We start from the raw sequence: 24,340 nt of genomic DNA, 5'->3' as shown, positions 1-24,340 counted from the left end.
AGACCCTTTAGCAGTAAAAGGTAAAATCTCTAATAGAATTATTCCAAATGCAGTATGCTATATAGAAATCCGTGGCACTTGATGAATACTAAACAAAAAGTGAAAGTATAATTACAGTGAATGCACATTAAATCCCATAATATGGGTCAGAAGTACCATAATAATGGTGGGCGGTTTGTGAATGTTACAATTTAAAACGGTCTAACGGATGCTCTCAGAAAAGTGGCTCTAATTTGAATGAATTTAGAAGATAATCACGGTTTCGTTGCTAATAGAGATATTGAAAATGTTCACTCTAACTTAGTATTGGTTACGTAAGTAATCATTGGTGTTATTACATAAGGCGACCCTACTTAATGGAAGGCGAAGAATTAGGATAATGTCCAAAGGTCTGTGATGATATAGTATTCAACATATTCTAGAAGTCGCTTAATTCAGTCCTAATGAGAATGAAGACAAAAAAATATTCGTTGATGTACAAAATAGTTGCTTAGAAAAGCATGATATAGCATCTAGGTAGATTCGATTTACATGTTAACCACGTACTCTTATCTCAATTGACACTGACAGAAACATTCAGAATAAGACTTATCTGAACGCACGGCAGATTCCCTATCGATCTAAATCATCTTATCTGCCTCGCAGTCAGATGATATTACATTTCAATGAGCTGCGTCGGCGCATACCTACGGCCGACAGTGTTTTGTTACATGAACGGCGCCATTTGTAAGCATAGCCGCGTTTAGTAACGCGTGTAATAATATTGAGGGTTATCTGAATGATTTGATACTGTTTAAGACCTGAAATATGACTTTAGTAACACTTGTTTCATTTGCTTTGTCATCTAGGACCTGAAACATGACTATGGACATGGCCACTATAATTACAGTTGTTTCAATCGCTATTAGTATAACATTAAGCTTAGCAGTAGCAGTATTAACTATGTAATCATAACAAATTACAGTAACCATGACTGTATTATCAAATTCCAAAGCATTACTATAATATACGCGAAAGTGCATTGCGTTCTGCTTTCGTGGCTTAACAAACACATGCCTGAAGTGTTATTTATGTAAGTTAAAGTACAGTAAGAGTTACTACAATGAAATCGAAAATACCCTTCTGAGACATTCAAGAACGGACTAGTTTTTAATTTAAGGTTTAGTTTTAAATTTTAAGGAAATCCCAACGTGTCATGAAATATCTTTGTAATTTTATCTGAAGTTAGTTAGAAAATGTCAAGTACTTACAATGCCCAATATTCTTCCCAATTCTTCTCCTTCGTAGATCCATATCCTCGAGGTAGAGTGGCAGTCCTGGACCTTCCATTTAAGGAAGCATAAGATCCCCTTTTCTCTTGCAAACTCATTACCGAATGCCTAGACACAGGCTCCGATCGAAAAGACTGAAAGGATATTTGCGAGCCTTCATCAGATTTCAAACTGGTTTGGGAACCTTTGAACTTGCCATTGGTCTCTGGTTGAGAGTATTGCTCTTCATCATTTCCATTTCTGTATTCTCCGAAGTTACCATTTAAGGAACGACTGCCAGAATCCGTCCTAGCTGGAGGTGGTCTTGGCGCATTCCTTCGGTACTCAAAACTATCGGTCCTATTAAATGAAGAGGTCCTTTTAGCCATTTTTGGGGACTCCTGTATGTTCACCAAAGATGGCATTTTAGATTCTTTTTCTAAATCTATTTCATGTTCCAATTGATTCTGAACATGAGCTAGCATTTCTTCTAGGTCTCCGAGATCAGGATCGATGTTCATTTTCATTCGACGCATTATGGAATGTTATTTTTCGTCTATCACAGTCAAAACACACTGTCACAGAATAACGTATTTATTGATGAGTTCTTTGTTACACACTGTTATATTAAAATCTCAGTTTTTTCGTTCACATTATCACTAATTTTACCACGTGTTCTTTATCTTTCTTAAAACTAATTAACATAAACTCTACAACATTGACTTAACTTTAAACAATTTTCGAATTCGCAGAAATCCGAACGCGTCTAGAACCGTGCGCTCGCGGCGAACGTCGCGGCGCAAATGACACAGTTATCAAAGTGAGTGACACTGCGTGAACCTCATCCGTTATCTTCCACTGACATCCGATAGTAGTCAGATAAGTAAACATATAAACAGAGCCATTTACAACCTTATTGCTTAGATAATAAGGGATAAAAAATCTTTGTAATCAATCGAAGGGACATTGATCGATCAATGTTTTGCAACATTGCATTTGCAGTTTGAAAAAGTTCAATTTCTTTAGACTTAAGGTTGATTTTTGAATGATTTAATTGCTTGACATTTTTGTAAAGTTTATGGGTTATAGTAAAACTAGTGCAGTGTAACAGGGTGGGAAAGCAGTAATTTTATACGTTTATGTCTGTATCAGTGGGTACCTATGCACCGTATGAAGTAGAAAAAAGCTATTGAGATCGTTCACCGCAGCCGTTTATGGGAGAACACGGTTCAGTTAGCATACCCATAACCTTAATGACTTTAGAAATACAAGCACTACTACTTATTAATTATGGAAAAAAATATGAAGCTGTTTGAAATATATGCTTGGATTTTAGCACGTATTTTTGTTACCTAGATATTATGTGAGGGATGATTTAATAACAGAGAAAATATATTTGACTTATACTTTCATACATAGCCTACATCAGAACTGTAAAAGAATTATGAATTAAAGAAAATTAATAGTTTCTACGATGCTTCCCCTTATAAATTATGAAGGTTTCTGAAAGGAAGATATCGTAAACGTAAAAAACTATCGTAGTTTCTGAGATTAGTGCGTTCAAATACCCAATGATGCGATCTATTTTATTGAGTAATAGATTAGTCAAATAAGTGGACTTTAATTATATTAATTAAACGAAAAATCTAACAGGTGTACAATATACCTATTGTGTTAATTTCTCTATTATAAATCAGCTGTGTTATATGCAGTTTAGACTATTATACTAGTTCGTAACAATGCGTATTTTGATGACATCATTATACTAAGAAATAAGTGCAGGCGCACGTTGTACGACAAGATATCAAAACATAACTTTAATTGCAAGAAAAATATTCAGTTGTCAGTCCTTTGCTTGCCTAAAATATCAATAATACAATTGGTAAGTCCTACTCTAAATATTCATAAATATCAATAGCAGTCATATAAACCATGCACTTATCAACAATTTTAGCTTTCTCTATACAAAGTTCAACAAATGATCAACACTCTAGTGCCTAATAGATTTAGCTTTCACTTTTTATAGAATTAGCTATGGTGATTACTGTTTTATTTTCGTAGTTACACCATGAACAAATGTACATTGCTGTCATTAATTTTACTTGCTTCTTGTCTGTGAATATTTAAAGAAATAATAAGCCACAAAAAGAGAAATATTAAGATATTTTTACTGACTACCGAAAATGAGCAGGCTTTTAATCCATCTAAACTACTATCAACCCAACAAATCGGCGTACATGTCACAGCGACAACTCGCGAAATCACAAAGTGTGTGCTACATCTTACATTAAGAGCATCGTTATCAAATGGTAGCGTGGTCCTAATTGGCAAAGATTTGTTGCTCACTCAATCTGCGCTAATTGTTCTTTATTAAAACGTCTACATTCAGACAGTGAAGTGATGAAACATAGTCATGATTTTTATATGAGGACGTTGTGCCTGTTACGTACGTTTGTTTTGTGAGATGATTTCACTCATTCATTTAGTTCGTTTGGTTAAACGCAGTTATATAAAAAACTAGTGCTCTGAGTGAATAGAGAACAGTTGGGCATAAGATGATTTAATTCTTAAGTAGAATCAGTCAAATTAGCGACCATTATAGTTCGGCCATTCAGAGAATGCGTTCCTGACACGTCGCGATTGAACTGACGACGTAATAACATTCATTGATTATTGATATAATAATGTTGTTTTAATGCTCCTCAATTGTTAAAACGGTAAACAACCAGCAAAAATATTTTTATCGTAACTGCAACGCCATTGCAAAGTTACGTCGTCAGTTCAATCGCGACGTGTCAGGAACGCATTCTCTGAATGGCCGAACTATAGGTGAAAATAAACGATAAAACGAAGTACGTATTTTTTTTTAATAATACAGAATTCCCCTATCCCATAATTTTTATAATAAAGGATTATTGGGAAATCCCATAAATGATCCATTTTTTACATTTCAGATAGTGGTGGATAATATATCATATAGCAAAATATAGCACCGTGCTTTTTATGCATAGCATATAGCAAATGCTATCGTGGCGCACACTTGTTGCTACTTGCTAATAAAAATATCACACGCGTTCTGTCTGTCTCTGTCCGTCGCGCGTCGCAACTCGCATCATGCATGAATCGCAATCGCAGCAAATTTATAGCAGACTAGCAGAGTAGCAGGCAGAGAGTCGCTCGCGCTAAATTGTTAATTTTTGTACATACAATCAATGAACTTTTAAATACGCCTATAATTGCTTTTCATAACATACCTAGTTTATTTCATAAAAACACTTACGCCCGAAATGTATATTTACAAATTATTAATTTATAGCGTAAAATCAATTATAGACAGTCCTAAGCCTAAAAATTACTGAAAAGTATGAAGGAAAGTTCATTGTTTTTTTACTGTTCCATTTTATCGTAAGAATTCATAAACGCGATGTAATATTCTTAATTTCTTGTATAGCAACTTAGCAAGCAACTACAGCAAACAGTCACTGCGCTTGCTTTATTCGCACCTACCTAGTGAACCTACGCATAAAATAGCATGCTATAAATATAGCAAGTAAAATAGCATGATAAAAATTTATAGCATTTCGCATATAGCAAGTTATTGCCACATAGCAACTTTGAACACCACTAATTTCAGATAATCCATATATCATAGGAAATGAATCATCGTTATACAAAATACTACAGTAAAACACAAACACGTCATTTCATTACAAAGTTATTTTGATACCAATCTTTTTAAGGATAAAGGGAAGTGATTCGCGGAAAATATTATTACATATTAATATCGATATATTTCAATATGCTACATGCTATATATCAGGTAGTTAGTCTGTGTAAGGAAATATAAAATGGTTGTTGGAGTAATTTTTCCTTTATATAGTCATCCTTTCCTTTGTATCCTTTGTATAATACAAACAAGGGAAAATCAAACTGATTATTATATTGATTGGTAACAAAGGGCAAACTGCGTATTTAATATGAAGCTATTGACTTTAATTAGGAAGGAACAGAAAACACTTATTAATCATTGGACCTACACCCGTATTGCGATTCCGAGATTCTAAATGTTTTCTGCGGTAAGATAAGAATCTTAAGAGGACGAATTGGAATTTTTGGCGCCAAGGATGTCAATTTTTCTCAGTAAATACAAAACGGATCAAAATACAACTTGGTTACCTGAAAGTTCATGATATAAGCCTTATTTTGTTAGTTGTAGAAACATGATTAGGTAACTTTTATAACAGAGAAAAATATATCAAACATACCTCTTTTTAAAAAGAGATTCACATATTATGGGCAAACGGGACCGATTTAAGCCTCTTAACTTTTTTAGTAGTTGAGTATATATATACTCTTTAAAATGGTAGTAGGAATTTTTATTAAATTATCATTTCTAAATATTAAAATTACAAAACCATTTTGTCGCTTACGACTTTTAGTTATAAGCTAGCGCGCGTATTGTTATCCTCGCCCCGCTCAGACGCTCCGACCCCTTTTGGCGCCTTAGATGCGCGTGCCGGTTATGGAATTATTGTTGACCACTTCCTCGCCTTAAGTACTTCGATTAGATGTACCTCTATGTTTCAAATGAAATGCATCTGATAATTTTAAAACGTTTTAACAAAAAATATTAAAAAGTGTGACCAATATTTTTGGGTCAAAAAGTTTGAAAATTGGCTGTATGGCTCTGTTGACTTTGATCCAACCTTCGAGAGAAACCCATATTTTCATCGAATTAACCCATTAGAAGTCACTGTACTCAATTGAGTACAGTCATATTCCTAAGTGTAAATAACAGATCTCGTAAAGTTAACGTAGTTAACCTTGTTATTTTACTTAATTATAACACCCTTTTATTATATGAAAAATATTATGTGCGTAGCGTGATTTTTTTTCACAAAAAAATCCAGTTGAAGTTGTGCTTCCGAAATGTTGTTGAGGTAAGTTGTCATTTTTCGTTTTTTTTTATTATTGCTACTTTTTAGTTGTTTTTTTCGTAAGATTATTTCAAAATACATATCAAAGAAATAAATAAATAACAATATAATAAGTCATTCGTAACTCAAATGAAACTAGGTTCATATAAAAACGACTGTACTCGATTGAGTACAATGACAACATAGGTGAGTAAAATAACTATAATTTTTTCAAATTTCTTACTGTGCACAAGCAACATTTTCCTGAATAAAAAGCTACTAAGGGGTTCGAAGAAGTTATGGAAGCCGTTTTATATTGTACACATGTGCATTGCCTGATAAACGAGAGTCCTAATAAGGATACAGCAGCATATCGATAACCGTAAGACGTAGCTGGTACTATTGATATCATCTAGGTACCATGGCAATCAGCTATGACACTATTGAACCACCGAGGACAATCAAAAGATGGTGTAACGGTGTGGTGTGAATAAAGAAGGAGAAGGTAGTCATAGCGATATCGGGCTATTCCAAACAACAATAACAATATGGGACATATGGATGAACTCTATCAGTTTGTACAGTACATGGCAGTTGCTAATGCGTGGCCTTTTCATGCAAGGAGTAATAGTAGTTCCATGGAGTTTCGCAGTCATATCGCACGATATCATTTTCGCCAAGGTGAACCAATAATAGTCGCCGGTAAACTATGAGCCTCGAGAGGAAGCTCAAAGTCTCAGTCTCAAAAAAAAGAGCAACGAGAGGCTAGGAGTTGCTCTGCGAGATTGAAATGAGGTGATCCGCAGAAGAACCAAAGTCCGACTTGGCCCGAAGAATTGCAAAGCTGAAGTGGTAATGGGCAAGGCAAGTAGCTTGCAGAACAGATGGCCGATGGAGCTGTTCTTTAGTGGAGACCACAACCTGGAAGGAGCAGCATGGGCAGGCCCTCGACTAGAAGGACAAAAGATCTGGCCAGGGTCATCGGGAAGCACTGGATGCGGGTTGCTGAAGATCGAGCAATGTGGTAAACCTGAGGGGAGGCCTTTGTCCAGCTGTGGGCCTCTTTTGGCTGATACAACGAACGAATAAAATCGCGCCATGCTGCATCAATAGTCGATGGCCTTCATCAAGTTGGAGTTGAACACTATCCCGTCAAAATAAAAAATCAGCTAACGACGTGTAACTTCCGATTCGAGAGTTCTTTGGCAGTATATGACGTTCCTAAAAACACTTTATGTCGAAAAAGTATTATTCGCAAATCTTCATACACAGGCGGTCATTGTACTCAGTTGAGTACACCCCTGTAATTTCATGAAAACTATGAATTTTCATATTTTTCTTGTATTTTGTGTTTTTCTGTTCCCAATTCTATATGAAAATAAAGAAAATTCCAAAATAATATAAGTACTTTTTGTTTGACCTCTAATGGGTTAACTATGATTGAAAAAAAAAAAAAACGAAGATCCTTTTGCATCAACAACATAATTTATTAGTGAAGAATGCAAGTAACACTGCATTTTTGTTGTCCAACCTAAAATTTCCACTTTCGAGGTCAACGGCCTCAGCCCGAGTCACCATCAGCCAAGTCCTAATGCTAGCCCATCAGCATTACAAGTAGTCAAGTAATTAGTGAACAAATATAGCTGATAACTAATTATATGTTTACTAGAGATAGTGCAAGTAGGCCGCTGTTTACCCGGTCAGGTGATAATACTGTTTAGGTGGTAATTATTTGTTACAAAGGAATAACTTTTGGGTAATTAGGACTGGTTAGAAATGTTAATGAAGGTATGGTACTAAGTACTTACATAAAACAAAACGCCTTTTTGTTTTCAGCAATAGACAGTAATAAGTGAGATACGTTTAGGTAGTCGATAGAGGATTAGTTTAATATAAAGAATTCTGTGTAATAATCTGTCAATTAACTACTTAGCGTCAATATCAGATTCCTTTGCTTTCACACCAGCGATTTTCCGCGCGGCTTCGTTCAATTCGTACGATTACCAAACAATTGACAACCACAGGTGTGAAAGATGACGTTTAAAACCGCACGACAGATTTTTGTCGCACGAAGAAAAGGACGCGCGACAAAATTCGTGAAAGCGTTTTAAGCAGATACAAGAACAGCAAAATATAATTTCCTCGTCTACTTTAACAATCATACATACATTTTTACATCAAACTGACTACTACATTAAAATTGTAAAACAATAATAATATTGTAAGTTTCATATCAGAACAGCGACATGAGTATCGATGTCGGAAGTTGGTGCGGCAACGCAAGATAAGCGCGGGCGCAAACCTCACGGATAACAATGTTTTGCGATCAGTTTTTTTTTTTTTGTAGTTATTTATAATAATGAAGTGTTTACCGAACCTTGGATTTTGAGGTCGAATTCTATTATTATTATTTTTAGGGTTACGTTATTTGAAAAATAAAAAAGTACCTAACCTTTAAAAGATGACTATGTTTTTTTATATTACCTCGTCCGGGCCTAATATTGGCAGCCGTAACTGTCAATTGATGCTAAGCAACGCTTGGCGCGATCGGTACGTAAATCGTGATCTATATTCGTAGGTATATCGTAGATAGATGCGTGATTGGCTCGGTAACAATCAAATCTGGTTTTATTTAGACAGACCGTCATAAAGAAGAAATATCCTAAACTGGCATTAAGTTTTAAACACTACCCAGTAACCGCATTAACAGCTTACTTTACAAAGCAATAACTACTACTTTAACACGAGATCTTTGTATAACCTAATATCGTCTTCTCACCAGTTGAACGTCGAGATTCCAATAATGGATCGATGGCGTCACACAATCTGATGCCTCGCTATTGTCTCAGTAGTAAACAATTCAAGTATTCAATTGTCATCCGTTGTAGGTACTGACTTGGTAAGTAACTGCGATAGTTTGGGTTTTCGTGTTGTAAACTAGGTCTTCGAAGACAGAAAAGACATTATAACTTATAACCAAGACATTTTACACTTTTGGTCGTACTGGCGCAATGCTACCTTTGATAGATGTAAATAACAATTTAAAAGGCACCCCAAATTATCGTGGTCAGAGTCGAAGCACGAATAGCTGGGCAAAGGCCTCCTTCACAAGCAGGGAGGATTTACAGATAGTCATCGCACTGGGCATGCGTATTCGTGAATAAAGACTTAATATCCCTGTTAGTATATCCTTGTGACAAAAACCCTAGATTAACCCTATAACTATATAATATACCCTACATAGAGAAAAATATGTTTTTCTAAACAAGGCTTCATAATGTAGAACCTCCTAATTATGCTCTTTTTACTTCAGGCAGCCTGGTACTTTAACTGTTTGGTCCTCATTAGCGCACATCATTAAGGTGACATCTCACCAGCAGTGTTACTTATGACCACTTCACAATTCTTCAAGACACCTTCCTTTTTAAATAAACAATCCTTGAAGTCCTCATTTCATTCATATTTTTGACACCTATCTTTTCGAAAGGCAGCCTCATCAGCCTAGCTTTTCCCAAATATATTGGAGTCGGCTTCCAGTCTTACTTGAAGCAGCTGAGTGCCAGTGTTTTATGACCACATTGAATTCTGCCTTTGTAAGATTAATGTCTTTGAGAAATAGTGCAATCTTGATAGATCATAACTATCTTTATTAGAGAAATGGTTTCCTAGTATGAGTCTCAAATTGCTAGCCTAGATTCCACAAAATTGTGGGCAGCATTTATTACTTGTAACTTCCTTAAGATTGTTGAAGTTATAGACCAGTTTATTTTATTACGCACTACCAATTTAGACTATTTTCCAGCAAAAACACAGGAAGTGGTGGATGAGTGTTTTGGGGCTGGTTTTCAGCCTTTGTTGGTATAGATAGTTTTAGATTTTTCGGTAAAAGAAAATGAAATATAGAGAAATACATAAGACCAACAGTATCAGGATTTCATTAATCTTTCACAAGACACAATTCTTCAGGAAGCTGCTTAAACTAAATGAAGTTATTTTATATCTACCGAGTAATTACCAGCCAGATGCACTACTACAAATGAGCTGACCCGTCTCATCAACATCCCCAACGCCAGCATGTCAGTGCACGACTAATTGTCATCCAATGGGGGCGCAGATTGCCGTCATCCTGCGCACACGCACGTCCGGTGTATAATTGTGCTGTTACAGCCACGTCGGGTTCTAACGAGATAAAAAACCGATCCGCTTCCTGTAGACCGAAAGTTGGCCAGTTTTTGCGTGGTCAAGTTTGATGCTATTAAACGCAGGAAGGTCTAATCTTGCGTTGTGATCATGGAAGTAGCCAAGGTCAAGACTAGACTGGATGTAATGTCTGTTATTTGATTCGCTTTGAGATTTCACAAGTGTAGTCTCATTATGCACAAATGGGCATGTACTAAATCTTTCGAATATACACCACAAAAAAAAACATTAAAATATTATACAGCAAGGCATTAAGGCATGATGACAGTAATTAAAAATCATTAAAATATTATACTTATTAAATTAAAGTTGAAGCTTGGAATATAAAACGCGCATTGTTTTCTTTTTTAATAATGTGATTAATATTTATTTTTATAAAATAAAACTACGAAATAAGGCAATCCGCCATGATATCTTGAACACCAATCAGAGCGCGTGACGTCACCTTTTGGTCGACGTGTTATGGACCAAGTGATAATTGGGCAGTATACATAATGCCCGGTCATTATGAATAATGCCCAATATGAGAGCGCAATTTGATAATAATTATTCAAATAATCAAATTGACCGGGCACTATACATATTGCCCGTGACATTTTGGGCAAAGTAATACAAACATATTTAATTTCACTTTTTTTTGTTTTTGCCATTTAACTTAAAATAAACTAAACATTAAACCACTTAAATAATCAGCCTCATGATTTGGATTAATAATGAAGGACTTCTGCCTTAAAAATCCACTAGTTTTTGCATTTAAAAGTTAAGGAAAGTCATAATTAAAAATATAACATAAAATATAATTAAATTTAAAACCAAAAATTTACAACGTATCTTTGTTTTATACAAATGACTTATTATTATAAAACAAAATAAACTAAAGTTTAAGCGATTGGACTCATTATTTGGCATAATTAACTTTTATTATTTAGCTTCTCTAAATAAAAGTCACATAGAAAATATAATTCAAATAGGGTGCTATTTAAACAGGCTTCTTTTTAATATCATTAATCGCCCCCAAAAATGTATGTTGCCTTCTAAAATACTAAGTCAGCCACAATTAAATTTGTAGCATGCTAAACTAAAGTAAACTTCTGAAATACTATTAAATGACATCATAAAATATAAAATGACAATATTTTTTTTACTCAGTACGTTTAAAATATAACACATCCCATATCAATTAACAGAGCATGGAAGTAAGCATGCAACATGCAGCAAGCATGGCTTCTGTCACGGCTCCGGCGCTGCGGGGCTCCGGCGGTCCCATGCGAGCTTATCGTCGCAGATGGTTTTCACGCTCACCACCGCAGCTTCGGCTTGCTGGCCGGCTCAGCCGGCCAGCCTCAGCCGTGGCGGCGAGCGCTTCAACTATCTGCGCCTCAGCTCGCAGGCCGCCTCGCCCCTCCACGCCTACGCGGTTTTGAATTGCACTCTAGGGGTAGGGCAGACAAGACTACGTGGAGTCGGTTTTGCAGCGATTCGTTTTCGTCACTAAGTTCAGATTTTAATACAATGTTTTGAATCCAAATTAAATTCTACCATAAAAAAAAAGCAGCCAAGAATAATGAGATCAAGAAAAACGAGGCCGAGTTAGTAAATTAGATGACAATTGTCCAATTAATAATTTTGTGGCTAGACTTATAATTTCCCATTAAAATAGAACATATAATTTAAAACAATAATCATAACATATGTAGCAACTAGCAAGTATCAGGATTTATTTATTAGAACAACTGCCACCCTCGCACCGCATAAAATATAGCTTTATTATCAATTTGCCCAACTATCATGTAGCAATATAATAATGCCCGTGCAATGTGATAAATAATGAAGTTAAGATAGTTATTAATCATTTGGCCCGATAAAGCTAGACATTATTCATAATGCTCGGGCATTATAAATAATGCCCGAATTAATCACATGGTCCATAACAGACGCATTAAAAACTCGCACAAACGTCACATTTCGTATTGTAAACTTCCTCTGCGAATCTCTGTGTTTTCATTAATTAATTGTTTATAACGAGTACTATTTGAATGTAAATGTTATTAAAATCGAATATAAAATAACACGAATCATGAAGCAAGGATTGATTAGGCAAACAACGCTAATTTGCCTAGAATCGATATATGCTAGGAGAGTTTTTGGCATCAAATAAGATTTCTTTAGGATGCAAAAAAGATGTATTATGTCTATGTGTAAACTAAAAGTAACAGACAGTTGTGCACCTTTTTAGGGTTCCGTACCCAAAAGGTAAAACGGGACCCTATTGTTTTCGCTCCTCTGTCCGTCCGTCCATCCGTCCGTCCATCCGTCCGTCCGTCCGTCCGTCCATGTTGGATTTTTCACAGATGATATATTTCTGTTGCTGTTATAACAACAAATACTGAAAATTTGAATAAAATAAATAATTTGGGTGGCTCCCATACAACAAACGTGATTTTTTTTATGGTACGGAACCCTTCGTGGGTAAGTCCGAGTCGCACTTGGCCGGTCTTTTACCATTATACCTCGTACAAAACCTATATTATACTAGAATCTAGAAAACTATGTAAAAACTTACATCAAAGTGATCTTCACAAAAATAATGGTGTGGGTAAAAAATACTGGGCAATATTGGTTTTGAATCTCGCCTTGCAAGTTTAAGCCACTTTTTTCGTATTTTTTAATGTGAGAAAACCAGAGAAACGTACACAAATAACTTAAAATGAGTTGTTATGGATGTGTTCTTACACTGGGGGACCCCACACCACTTATACACTTTCGAATTCATATTTAATAATACAAAAAAACTTAATTATTGAACGAGCGTTGTTTACTTGCATCTTGTCAACCCAAGGCGTGACGTCACAAGTGACGGCATGACACTGACAAGCGTTTTCGCGCCGGATTCAAAGTGGACAGAGAAAAATGCAATTATTTGACAAAAAAACTTCGCATTTTTTAAAAATTAATGATTTTCCGTATAAAATAGACGTATACCTACATCATACAAAGGAATTTAAAAATTTGTCATCATGCCTATTATCCACTGGCAAAAAGGCTGCAATCATTAAAGTACAACTATAGTAAGAAACATGCTCTCAAATCACGACTAGCATTACAAAAGCGATTACTAAGACGAATAGATATATCAGAAATACAAATGATGGTGTATGTAAGCGATTTCTAACACCATCACTCAAACACTAATTGCATATTCACTAACCATGCAAACAAATGGAGCATCAAAAAAACCTCGTCATTAATCTGTTGGCCATAAGCAGCAATTAAATCATAACCACTAATTAGTAACGCTGTTAAGTAGAGCACGCGTAGGAAAGTAAGATTTAATGAGCTGAAACCACTTTCGATTATGAGATGTCCATAAATTATTGGTGATCATACCGATGTATCGATAAGGTAGACGCTAGAATCGATGAAGAAGATAAAATGTAAAAAGTATTAAAGTTTTTATTTGGATGGCTCTAAAAAGATAACGGCAAGCATAACTACAAAAAAGTGTCATCTGTACTAGATATCTCATTAACTGTGCAGCTCTTGAAGAAATAATACCAATACATGCATTCAAAATGTAAAAGAATTGTAAAATAGATCTTATTAACGCTATTTCCGAATTAATATAAATACACCAATTAAATCTGCAGTGGGTTGAAACTTAAGTACCAGAGAAATCGATGAATCAGCTGTGAAGTTTCCAATTATAACAGCGAAGCATTAGCGTGAACACATTTATTATAATATTGGCAATGACAGTGAGTCATCAAGAATGGCCAAATTGCCATTCCCGAAATGTCAACTATCAGAAACTCTTGTGACGCACATTCTCATCAAGATGGGGTTGGCTACGTCATCGATTAACGATCGCATGTGTTTCAATAACTGGTGATTCGAAATCTCCAAAATATCCACAATATGCAATATCAACAACTATTGCGACAGAAGGATAATTAGTAACTAGATGTGTAATTATAATCTTATAAATACCTCTATTACTGTAAAACGTTTAAGAATACCTAGAATTAAGTAAGTATCCACTCACATGTATATTATTATTACTGATACAATAGATTAATACATTTTAATTATAATCCCCAAAGCGTCAATGAAGTATAACACTGCTACCAAAGTACACTATGAACTCTTTTAGCTTTCTCCATCATCCTCAAAACAATTACCTTTTAATTTCACTGCAATCAGACCATGAACATTCCAGCTCACGCCACCAGACCCTCACGGAACGAAAGTTCAATAACAGTAGCTTTTTGCCCAAGCCAATCGAACCAAACAAAGCTCAGCCAGCTCTGGAAACTAATTCACAAAGGAGTTCAGAAAACCACCTTCCTGAATATACAATGGATGACACTGACAAACTTATATCTGAAGATGGTACAAACGAATATAGTCCTAAAACTGATGCCATAAGAGTCAACTTAGATGCAGATGTTGTTGTTATTTACCATGACATCAACAAAGGTAGTGCAGATGCGGTCGTTGGAATTTAGGCTGTATTTCCAAGAGTTAAGGGTTGTACCAATTGAAGGTGGTTCGATTATTTCTTGCGCCATCTGTAGCGTAACAGAAGTGTGTCTATCTGGCTGGTGCATTGGAGCGGAACTAAGGATTGGTGCAAGTTTTGAAATGTTGACTTTGGAAATGATGACGATAGAAATTAAAGGGGTGAAGCGAGCGAACGCGCAATTATTTAATGATATAGACTTTGGAATTTATTAACTCAGCAGTTAGGTATTTGGATCTCCGCTGATGTTCTTCATAAAGAATATGAAAGGATTGTAAACTGTGATAGGTAGGAATTTTAAATTAGCGACATTTCCATGTTTTAATTAAGTCTCTTACTCAAAGAACATGTAAAACCTGAACATGAAAAACGAGACCAACCAACTCTTTATTGTTAAATGCAAACTTTTGTATTACAAAACGCAAGTAAACATTCCTGCAACGAAAAGCATAATAATGCAAGCCACGATATTATTTTAACCCAATTCCAAAAAGGAGAACTTGGAACTGCGCCAGTCGTAGTGCAAACAATTAAACTGATTGTATTCATATTCAAATATATACGAACATACAACTGAGCACATATAGAACTGTTACCCATAATGAATAAGTCCTTTGACTATAAATAAATGACAGACAGACATACAGAATCAATCGGTAAAGACAGTTGTGTCAAGTGGGACAATAAACTGAGTAACCTTGATAAATTGTTGGCATGCTGATTTAGTAATAATAAAAATATGGGTCATGTGTTTGTATGGAATATCTTCAAAACAGCTGTGAAGTATAAACATAAATTCGAGTTCAAATTCGAAGACAAAGATAATAACTTAATTGATAGATACTGGCTATGCAAGAGAGTATATTTTTATAACACTTAAGAAAAATGCCCTGTTACTGTGTAGTGTGCCAATTAACCATAAAGTTCACAACAGTTCAAGAGGAGAATGACCGTGAATCGACAACACAGTAGCCAACCTTATTTCATTCACAAAAATATAGCTGTCGACATCAGTTTTAGGGTTTTACCGTGATACATACTTTCAAACGCTCATTCCTTCTCTGTATGAGAAGAAGCCTGTACCCTGCAATGAGACAGTAATAAGAAAGGCTGTTGATGATAATAAGGACCAAGTATTTCTAAAAGCTAAACTACTAGACTAGCACTCCAAAACAAAATAACTACTGATAAAAAGCAGTTTAAACCAGTCATTACCGCTGTAAGCTAGTAACTTTTACCATTGAGAGTCCGTATTTTTTTCCCTTGATCCCACGTTCGTGTCCCGGTTACGGTGTGTTCCCAATGAGACACGCGTGCTAACACGTATTGTACAAGAACAGTAAAAACTATCAAATTCTTCAAATGGTTGACGTAAAAGTTAGGGTTTTTATGTAGAAGAAGATTTAATTTAACGCCTCATAGAAGGTCATAAAGTCAGGTTGATGAACGTGTTTAAATGGAGAGCTAGTTAATTGATTAGAAATGATGATGGAGGTATAGGGAGGATTTGTCAATTCATATAAATAATGGGAAGCGAAAAGAGTGAAGTTGATAAAACCACAAAAAAGTCGGAATATGCTATTATGTACATCAGTGAATGCTCTCATAAACAAAATAAATCCATCGAAACATCACCAAAAAGATCTCTATGAAGGTTATTTACTTAATTAAGTCACGATGCTAATGTTCCAAAAATTTGCTCAACAAAAAGCTATTAAAAATATTAGCTCTATCCAAATACAAACAACTTGTAGCCATATAAAGACGTCTGTGTCCGTTAAACGCCAACGTAAGACAGACCTTATACCACTTTCCCAGTTTAAAAGTCACGGTCCACAATTCGAACTACCCACATGGAACAAATAAAACGATGCGTGGGACCAATTTAGCGCCAGACATATCCGTTTTCGATATTTGAATGTTCTTCATTATTGACTTATTGAAGATCTATTAACATATTGACGTAATATTTACGTACTTTCTGTGCTTAAGTTAGTTAGACGTCGCTTTTATAGAGATTAAGAACCAATTAACCAGGGCTGTAGACAGGAAGCGAGGTATATTTAATTACGGAGGAATGAAGTATTTCCACCTGCTCGTTTAATGTATTCTACGCGTGCTGCAAACTTATATGGTTTGAACAAATATGGCGTGTGTCTTTTGCACATTTCAAGATTGGTATAGACTTTGTAGATAGCAAAGAGATATTTGTAAATTGTATATCAATACTATAATTTATGGCATACTCAGCCAGTTCTATTCTACTTTGTTTTCGATTAACAATGGGATTGTGTGACTCTCCATCGTCATTATATGAATTCCGATATATTTTTATCTCTGCAAAAACCATCCAATCCCGCCCATCACCTACTGCACAGTCAAAACTACCAAGTCTAAATAAAAACAAACAGAGGTATTTCTTATCATCACTCAGTTCGCCAGGACGCTAAAACTTATTCACGGTTGCAAGTCACTATACATAAACTTTACTGCACTAAGTCTAGTACGTAACAGGAATACATGACTTCGTTGCCAAGCCACCAGAACCAAACAATTTCAAACCTGAGGTCAATAATTCAAGCCATGACGTATTTGGGGCATCCTAAAAATATTTATTTTATCCTCTTTTTTAGTATTTGTTGTTATAGCGGCAACATAAATACATCATCTGTGAAAATTTCAACTCTCTAACTATCACGGTACATGAGATGAAAATAAAAATTAGGAATGCAACTGCACTCATGTATGAAATAACCAAATACATTTCAGATAAGCTAGGGAAAATTTTCGCTGGTTTAGAGGTATTTTAGATTCGAGCTAGGCGTGAAAGTTCATGCGAAATATAAATAGCTGAATCTATTTGCCTAGTTCGGAAGTAGGTTGGGGTCGGCTTGCAGTCTGATCCAATTTGGATATTTTTGTGCATAGCATTTACAATATTTATGGAGCGTCTGCCTTCTGAAATCTATGTTTATCCCCAGAAGAACTAATAGTAAAACTAAGGATAAAATGTTGGTGCAAGACTGGTCCGTATTCTTCAATATTTTATGGTTTAAGAAGAGACAAGTTTCAAAGAAATACAATTCGCTAACGTATTCTACAATTCGATGTGTTTATAACTTCTTTACAAATAACTAAAGCCTGAAGAATCGTCAAAATCATAATGTTATTGCAGAACCCTACAAACTTCTCCCAGCTTACCTTTGACTTAAAAATAAACAAGTAATGGAACTTAGAAATTTATCCCCGCAAATGTCAATCTAAGTTGTTCGGCAACTTGCAAAGCCAGCTAAGTCCGTAACTTACAAGTTGCTAACTCCCAAGGTGGCGAGGTCTGCCAAAGTCAGACACGACAAATATATCAGCTAGAAGCTAGTCTTATCGAATGGAATAACTAATAAGTATCCAAAAGTTTGAAGTAACAACAAGTCTATATTTGGTACGCTGTCATCCAACTGCTGACAATTTGTGGTATTGAATATTCCTAACACTAAAAAAGATAAAAAAAAAATACGTGTGGCACTCGGGGACTGCCGCGGTAAAGCTATTGCATAGCATTCTGTATCAACTGTCACTGACAAAAGTCGTACAATACGTCTAATCGCACGACACACAGCTCCGTGTCGAAGACTGCCGAACTGACACGACGATGCACGGCCTTCAAGCCACACCTCCGTGCGAGACTAAGTTTCACCATATCCCTAACACCATTACTTCCAAGTGTTTTACCAAAACTATAAGCCCAAATATACTTCACTCAAAACCGATACCATCATCCCAAAATCTAAATCTATTCATTGATGTCCAAACCCCCATTCAAGGTGCATTATCTAGGTCTATATCAAAGTAAAACTTGAGAAGATCGAGTTCGTAACCACAACTCCGGACATTGGCCAAGGAATTGAGGACAAGATTGTTTGGCAACTATTGATAATGTTATTTAACATAGCTGTTATGTTTACATACAAATAGACGATAGAAACTGTGGATGGTATTTGACAGATCGATAAATAAATCGAACTACAAAAAAGTTGCCATTTCGATTCGAGATCATAAAATCTAAATGCATAGTAAAACAGTCAGCACTTTCTTAAGAACAGCATGATTTATAATATAACCTTCACTGAGAAGAGATTTAAAGTATATGAGCTGAACATGAGCTAACTCATCCGACACTTTTACTCGTGCGCATTTTAAACAAGAATATACGAAAGAATAAATTTTAGCGGACTTTAAGTAAGATGAATGCTCAATTCTTCTCCGTGTGAGTGGAGGCCTGTGCCCAGCAGTGGGACGATAAAAGGCTGTAACGTAACGTAAGTTAGTTTATCAATCATCAAGATTTGATTACCGAAAACACGACAACTCCACCGGTTATGCGCGTTTTCTCCAACAATCTCTTAACGTTTCCTTAACTAAGTGTCACTTAGAATAAGGGCTCCCCCAATAATAAAGGTTATAAGGGACCCTTAAACTTTGGTGAAAACGAAATTCTTATTATGTGTTCCCTAAATGCTCTTAGGGGTTTTCCAAATTCAGATATTTGTTGGTGACAATGGGCATTAAATACCCAAAACATGTGAAGTTTTTTGAATTGTTTATTCAAAAAACTTCACAAAAACAAAGACTTCATAAAGGTTCTCATCCAACTGCATCCATAAAGCAAACCCAACTGGTATTGTATAACAGAGTCAAAAAACAACCAGATCTAACGTGGCGTACAAGGTAATTAGTGTAGACGCTCCGTGGGAACCTCTAATTGTGGGTAGTACCGTTGTATATTGTTCTGCCTGTACCCACGGCTGTAAGACTGAAGATATTCGACGTCCGGGTGGTGGGATATTTGTTATTTTGTGATTGAAAAACAAAGCAAGCAATTGGGAGACAGTTTTGGTTCAATGGACTTGCAGTTCACGATTTGGTTATCTGGAGTCATCTAGGTTGGAAACTTATATTCAGCGGTGGATGTCCTAAGACTGAAGATGATGATGATGATGATGGAAGCAGTAACAGTTTTGTGCCTCACACTTTGTCAGAAAACAGTTTTCAATCCTTGAAAAAGTTAAAGGATGATGACTCTTTCAAAAAAGATGTTTCAAAATTCAATTTAGATCTAAATATTCTGAATAATGATCGTTACCAGACGACCAGCTAAGTCCAAACAAAGCCATCTGTTTTAGGCGGTACAAACAACGAAGCTGGTATCGATTTGCGAATGGATCGCACGCCGCACGCCGGAGACAATTGACACAAATTGTTCAGGATGGTGGGTTGGTGATGACGTATCATGATTAGCAACGGTTCGCCGTGGTCAGATGGTAGAAAATCTAACTGTTGTAGTTGTAAGGTCTTAAGGTGTCTACACACCAAAGCCGCAGATGCCGGCGGCACAGCCCGGCGGCCCAACCCGCCGGCCGTATTTTGTACAATCATGCGGCATGATTGAACAAAATACGGCCGGCGGCTTGGGCCGCCGGGCTGTGCCGCCGGCATCAGCGGCTTTGGTGTGTAGACACCATTATGTTTCAGTAGCTGAATGCATACAATTATTTTAAGTGAAGAAGTCAAAGGAAGAAATTACAAAAATTTACTTCTAGTAAGGATGTTTTGCTTCATTTCTAATCAAGAACTACAACGATAAACATGTATAATATTATGATAATTACATTATAACAAATCAATTCCAATACAATGTTTATCTAGAGTCCAATAAATATGATATTTATGATACAAATCATTGACTGCGTACATCGCAATCATTACTAATAGATGGATGGACTGACACAACGCAGAAATAATACAAAAGGTTTAATTTATATCGAATATATATAGAAACCTATTATTGAAAACCATATTACTAACAATGGTAAAGGCACGCTTGTTAAAGCATATATCATAACTGTAGGCATTATTAGAATCAAAGAAAATGAAAAACAAACGAAACGAAACGACGAACAAATGAAAATCATAATAATGTGAATAAGCATTGTAAGATTACATGAATAAGTGAATTTTAAAATAGTGATGACAATATTAAATAATGTGAAGATCAGGGAAGTAAATAAGGTCAGAATTACCAGAAAGCATGTCTTACTTTATGTAGTAGGATAGACACGGATTCAAAAAAAAGTACGGAAGAAGAAAACATGCGCTGACCAAACATAAAATTGGAAGACGTTGGCATGGGATAGCAGAAACGTGTAACGTTGTACGTTAATGTCAACGTTTTAAAATACTTGCCTTTTGTTTTTAATCAAAATATTAATATAAGGTGGGTAGAAAAATAAATAAATAAATGTAATGTCTACCTACGGTTGCGTTTAGAAACGCGTACAATTATTTGTTTCGTTAATTAAGTATTATTTATTTCTTTTACTAAACTGATTAACGTATTTTTAAATTCATATTTATTATAACAACTTGGGTCTAGAAATAAAAAATTGTAACTTAATCAAAACTTAAAAACAAACAGTACGTAGTCATTATCTGTATCGGTGCAACGGCAAGTTAAACCAAATTGGACTTCACGTCATTGTGATATGGTTTCGATTCTTTTACCTGGACTGCTGTACCAATGCAAATCGGATTCGTTCGCTACTCATTCACGGGCGTGTACCGTGAGGTTGGTTAGCTGCTTTAGCGACTCGACCATTTTTAAAATATCATCACGGAAGACACACGTTCACGCGCTCCTTACAAGCACTCACTTTTGCCAGTCCTTAGTGCGTGACGTTAATCGTGGTCTTAACGGTTTTATTTTATAATTTTGAAAACATATTTTTCAAATTTCGTTTAACTTATTCTCTATATTGTAGAATCAGTGCATCTCCCCGTATTGGGTAAGTGTTGAACAATTCGTGTAATTGCTACCACCCACCTATTGGGTGACCGTTGGCAAATGACTTGCAGATTTCATCTTTTCTTGCTTTGCACATTGTCGCATCATTTGTAGCCTTTTTTCATCATCATAAGCAGTCAGGGTTATTCTTTTCATTTGCTTATCCCTGCATCTTATTTTTTATATGTTTTATACATTTTATATAAAAATTACATTTCAGCTGTTCTCTGTAAACTCCGATTCTGACTGTGAATTTGCACACATTCGCCTTAAGCGCACTGAGCTTCTGCTTCCTGCTTCCGCGGCAAACACAGTCAGAGGAGGACAATCAGAAATGGACATTTATTTGAATGGATGTAAATTCCAGGGTCCAAAGTTCGGGTTCAAAGTTCGGCTTAAACTCCGGGCCACGGCTGATCCGTTGGCCGAACGTCGACAGGCACCGAGAGGCACCGTGCACCGATTACCCTCTACCATACTGCATCACCATCTGCGGGTCGTCCACCCTGAAGCGCCTCCTCGGCTGAGCGTCATCACCGGACATCTCTCCACGTGAAGCCAGGACAGTGCTAGCGCGCTTTACCTCCATATAACAAAATTAATTTTGCTGACGGGCATTCGAATCGCGACCTTGGAAATAAATTTTTATGTTCACAATGTGGGGTTTAATTTAAAATCTAAACCGTCCACACGCTAAACGTGACATTGGCGCCCTTTTCGTGGTTTATATTTATATGGTCGGTAATATATTTTTTTTGTTCTATGGAGGTAGTAGTGCTTTTTGGTGTTTTGTGTGCGTTCTTTATATTTTTTAGTTTTGTGAAACGTTTTTTTTCTTTTGGTTGCATAGTAACTAAGGTGTACGTCACATTTGTTTTGTAATATGTAACATTTTAAATATTAATCAATGATTGATATTATCAAAGTGCAGTCACAGCCCGAAACTTGACACACACTAGTACAATTGGCCGTTAATTTTGTTTTTTCAAAGTTTTTTTTAGCCGTCATTATAGTTATTGTAAATTACCCACTGTTTCTTAAATAAAATTTTGCTTCGAATTTCTTGCATAAAGTACTATCAATGGCATAATTTGGTGGACACTTAATTTTTAAATTTTTTTTTGTTTTTTGGTTACAACAAGTTAATTTTATTACATCTTCAGTACAGTCGACAGTGTAAATTAATACTTCATTATTGTTTTTTAACAAATTTTTTTTTAACACCTTATTTTTTTATATAAACGGTACAATCATAAATGTATGTATTGCAAATTACTATTACAGTCGGCAACATTATTTGTCTCTTTTATTAAAAATAAATTTGTTTGTGTATTTAATGTGCGTACACATTAGTTACGAAATTTGCTTTGTTTTTTTTTTATTTTTTGTTGCAATTTTTTTTTGGTTGCAATTTTTTTTTTTTTGGTTTTTGTCTCACGCTTATTTTCATTAACATTCTTCTCCGTGGAAAAACAACCAAGACGTTACTTAGTTAAATTTTAAGATTGTAACAGACGGAGTATTTTTTTTTTTAATTTCTAATTGTTTTTTCACGTTATTGAGTTGTTCAACATTCACTCAATCACTTTTCGCATAATTTTTTTTTTCTTACTCAATTTTTTTTCGCTATGGCTTATCCAGTTAAGTTTATGTCGCTTCAAAAGGCTGAGCTTGAGTACGAAGTCTCTATTAGGGGTGAATCTCCAGCTACTACAGTGCAGGAGTTGCGCAAACAAATTGCAAAGTGTGGACCATTGTTTCCTTCGGAAGACATCCTCACTAGTCCGTTCGATTCAGCAGTCGACCTTAAAGGAGTTTTGGATGTTCTTGAAAGGGTTAACAATAATTTAGAATCTACTTCAATAGATAAAAACACATTGTTACGGAGTCAAAATTTACTTAACCATGTTTATCACCGCCTTAATCGTATTGCATTTGATGACAAATTGGAGGAGACTTACGACCAATGTGTTGGCCTTTTCAAGAGCACTTCTGCAAAGCTTAATTCGCTTAATGATTCTGCTGTGGACCCTCTAGCTACCACTAGTACGGACTGCTCATCCGTTCTTACTGCGACACCTGTTAATGTTTCCGTCACTTGTGAAGGCAACATTAACAAATTTTCGAAGATAAGATATGATGGCAAGTCTTGCGTACGTGCATTTATTCAACGTTGTGAAGAATTGTGTCAGGCTAAAAATATTTCTTATAATAAAATATTATCTAACGCTACAGAGATATTTATCGGCGAAGCATTGCATTGGTACAGAAGTGTCAGGGATACGATTTCGAGTTGGAACGATCTTACACTGGCGTTGAGACGTGATTTCGATGAGTCTGATTATGACTACAGACTGCTTACAGAGATACGGACTCGTACACAGGGTGAGACTGAAAATATCGTCATTTACTTATCTATTATGTCTGGACTCTTTTCGCGACTTTCAAAGAAGGTGTCAGAGGAAGATAAATTGGAGATAATCCTTCACAATATTCGTCCAATCTACGCGAATATCCTTGCATCTGTTTCGGAAATAAATTCCATTGACGTATTGCGAACCCTGTGTCGGAATTATGAAAATATCCAGTCACGATTTTCTCAATTTAAGGAACCCCC

At 35.7% G+C, this 24,340-nt stretch overlaps 1 protein-coding gene across 5 annotated transcripts in view; it reads right to left on the bottom strand.

Annotated features, from left to right (window-relative positions):
• LOC124642949 (protein enabled) overlaps positions 1–24,340 on the bottom strand; it is a 113,686-nt gene that overhangs the window by 39,289 nt on the left and 50,057 nt on the right. For 3 of the 5 annotated variants that reach the window (XM_047181748.1, XM_047181747.1, XM_047181745.1), the window contains exon 2: positions 1,251–1,825. The exons of 1 other annotated variant lie outside the window; for it this stretch is intronic. In XM_047181748.1, the coding sequence (XP_047037704.1) occupies positions 1,251–1,786 (536 nt within the window). In that variant the 5' untranslated portion in view covers positions 1,787–1,825. Of the gene's footprint in view, positions 1–1,250; positions 2,064–24,340 lie in introns of those variants that run through there. One more of the 5 variants, XM_047181746.1, reaches the window with a different exon arrangement.

The sequence above is a fragment of the Helicoverpa zea genome, chromosome 26 (assembly GCF_022581195.2).
Source record: "Helicoverpa zea isolate HzStark_Cry1AcR chromosome 26, ilHelZeax1.1, whole genome shotgun sequence".
In the NCBI taxonomy this organism is placed as follows: domain Eukaryota; kingdom Metazoa; phylum Arthropoda; class Insecta; order Lepidoptera; family Noctuidae; genus Helicoverpa; species Helicoverpa zea.
This window is presented reverse-complemented; position numbering and strand designations above follow the sequence as displayed.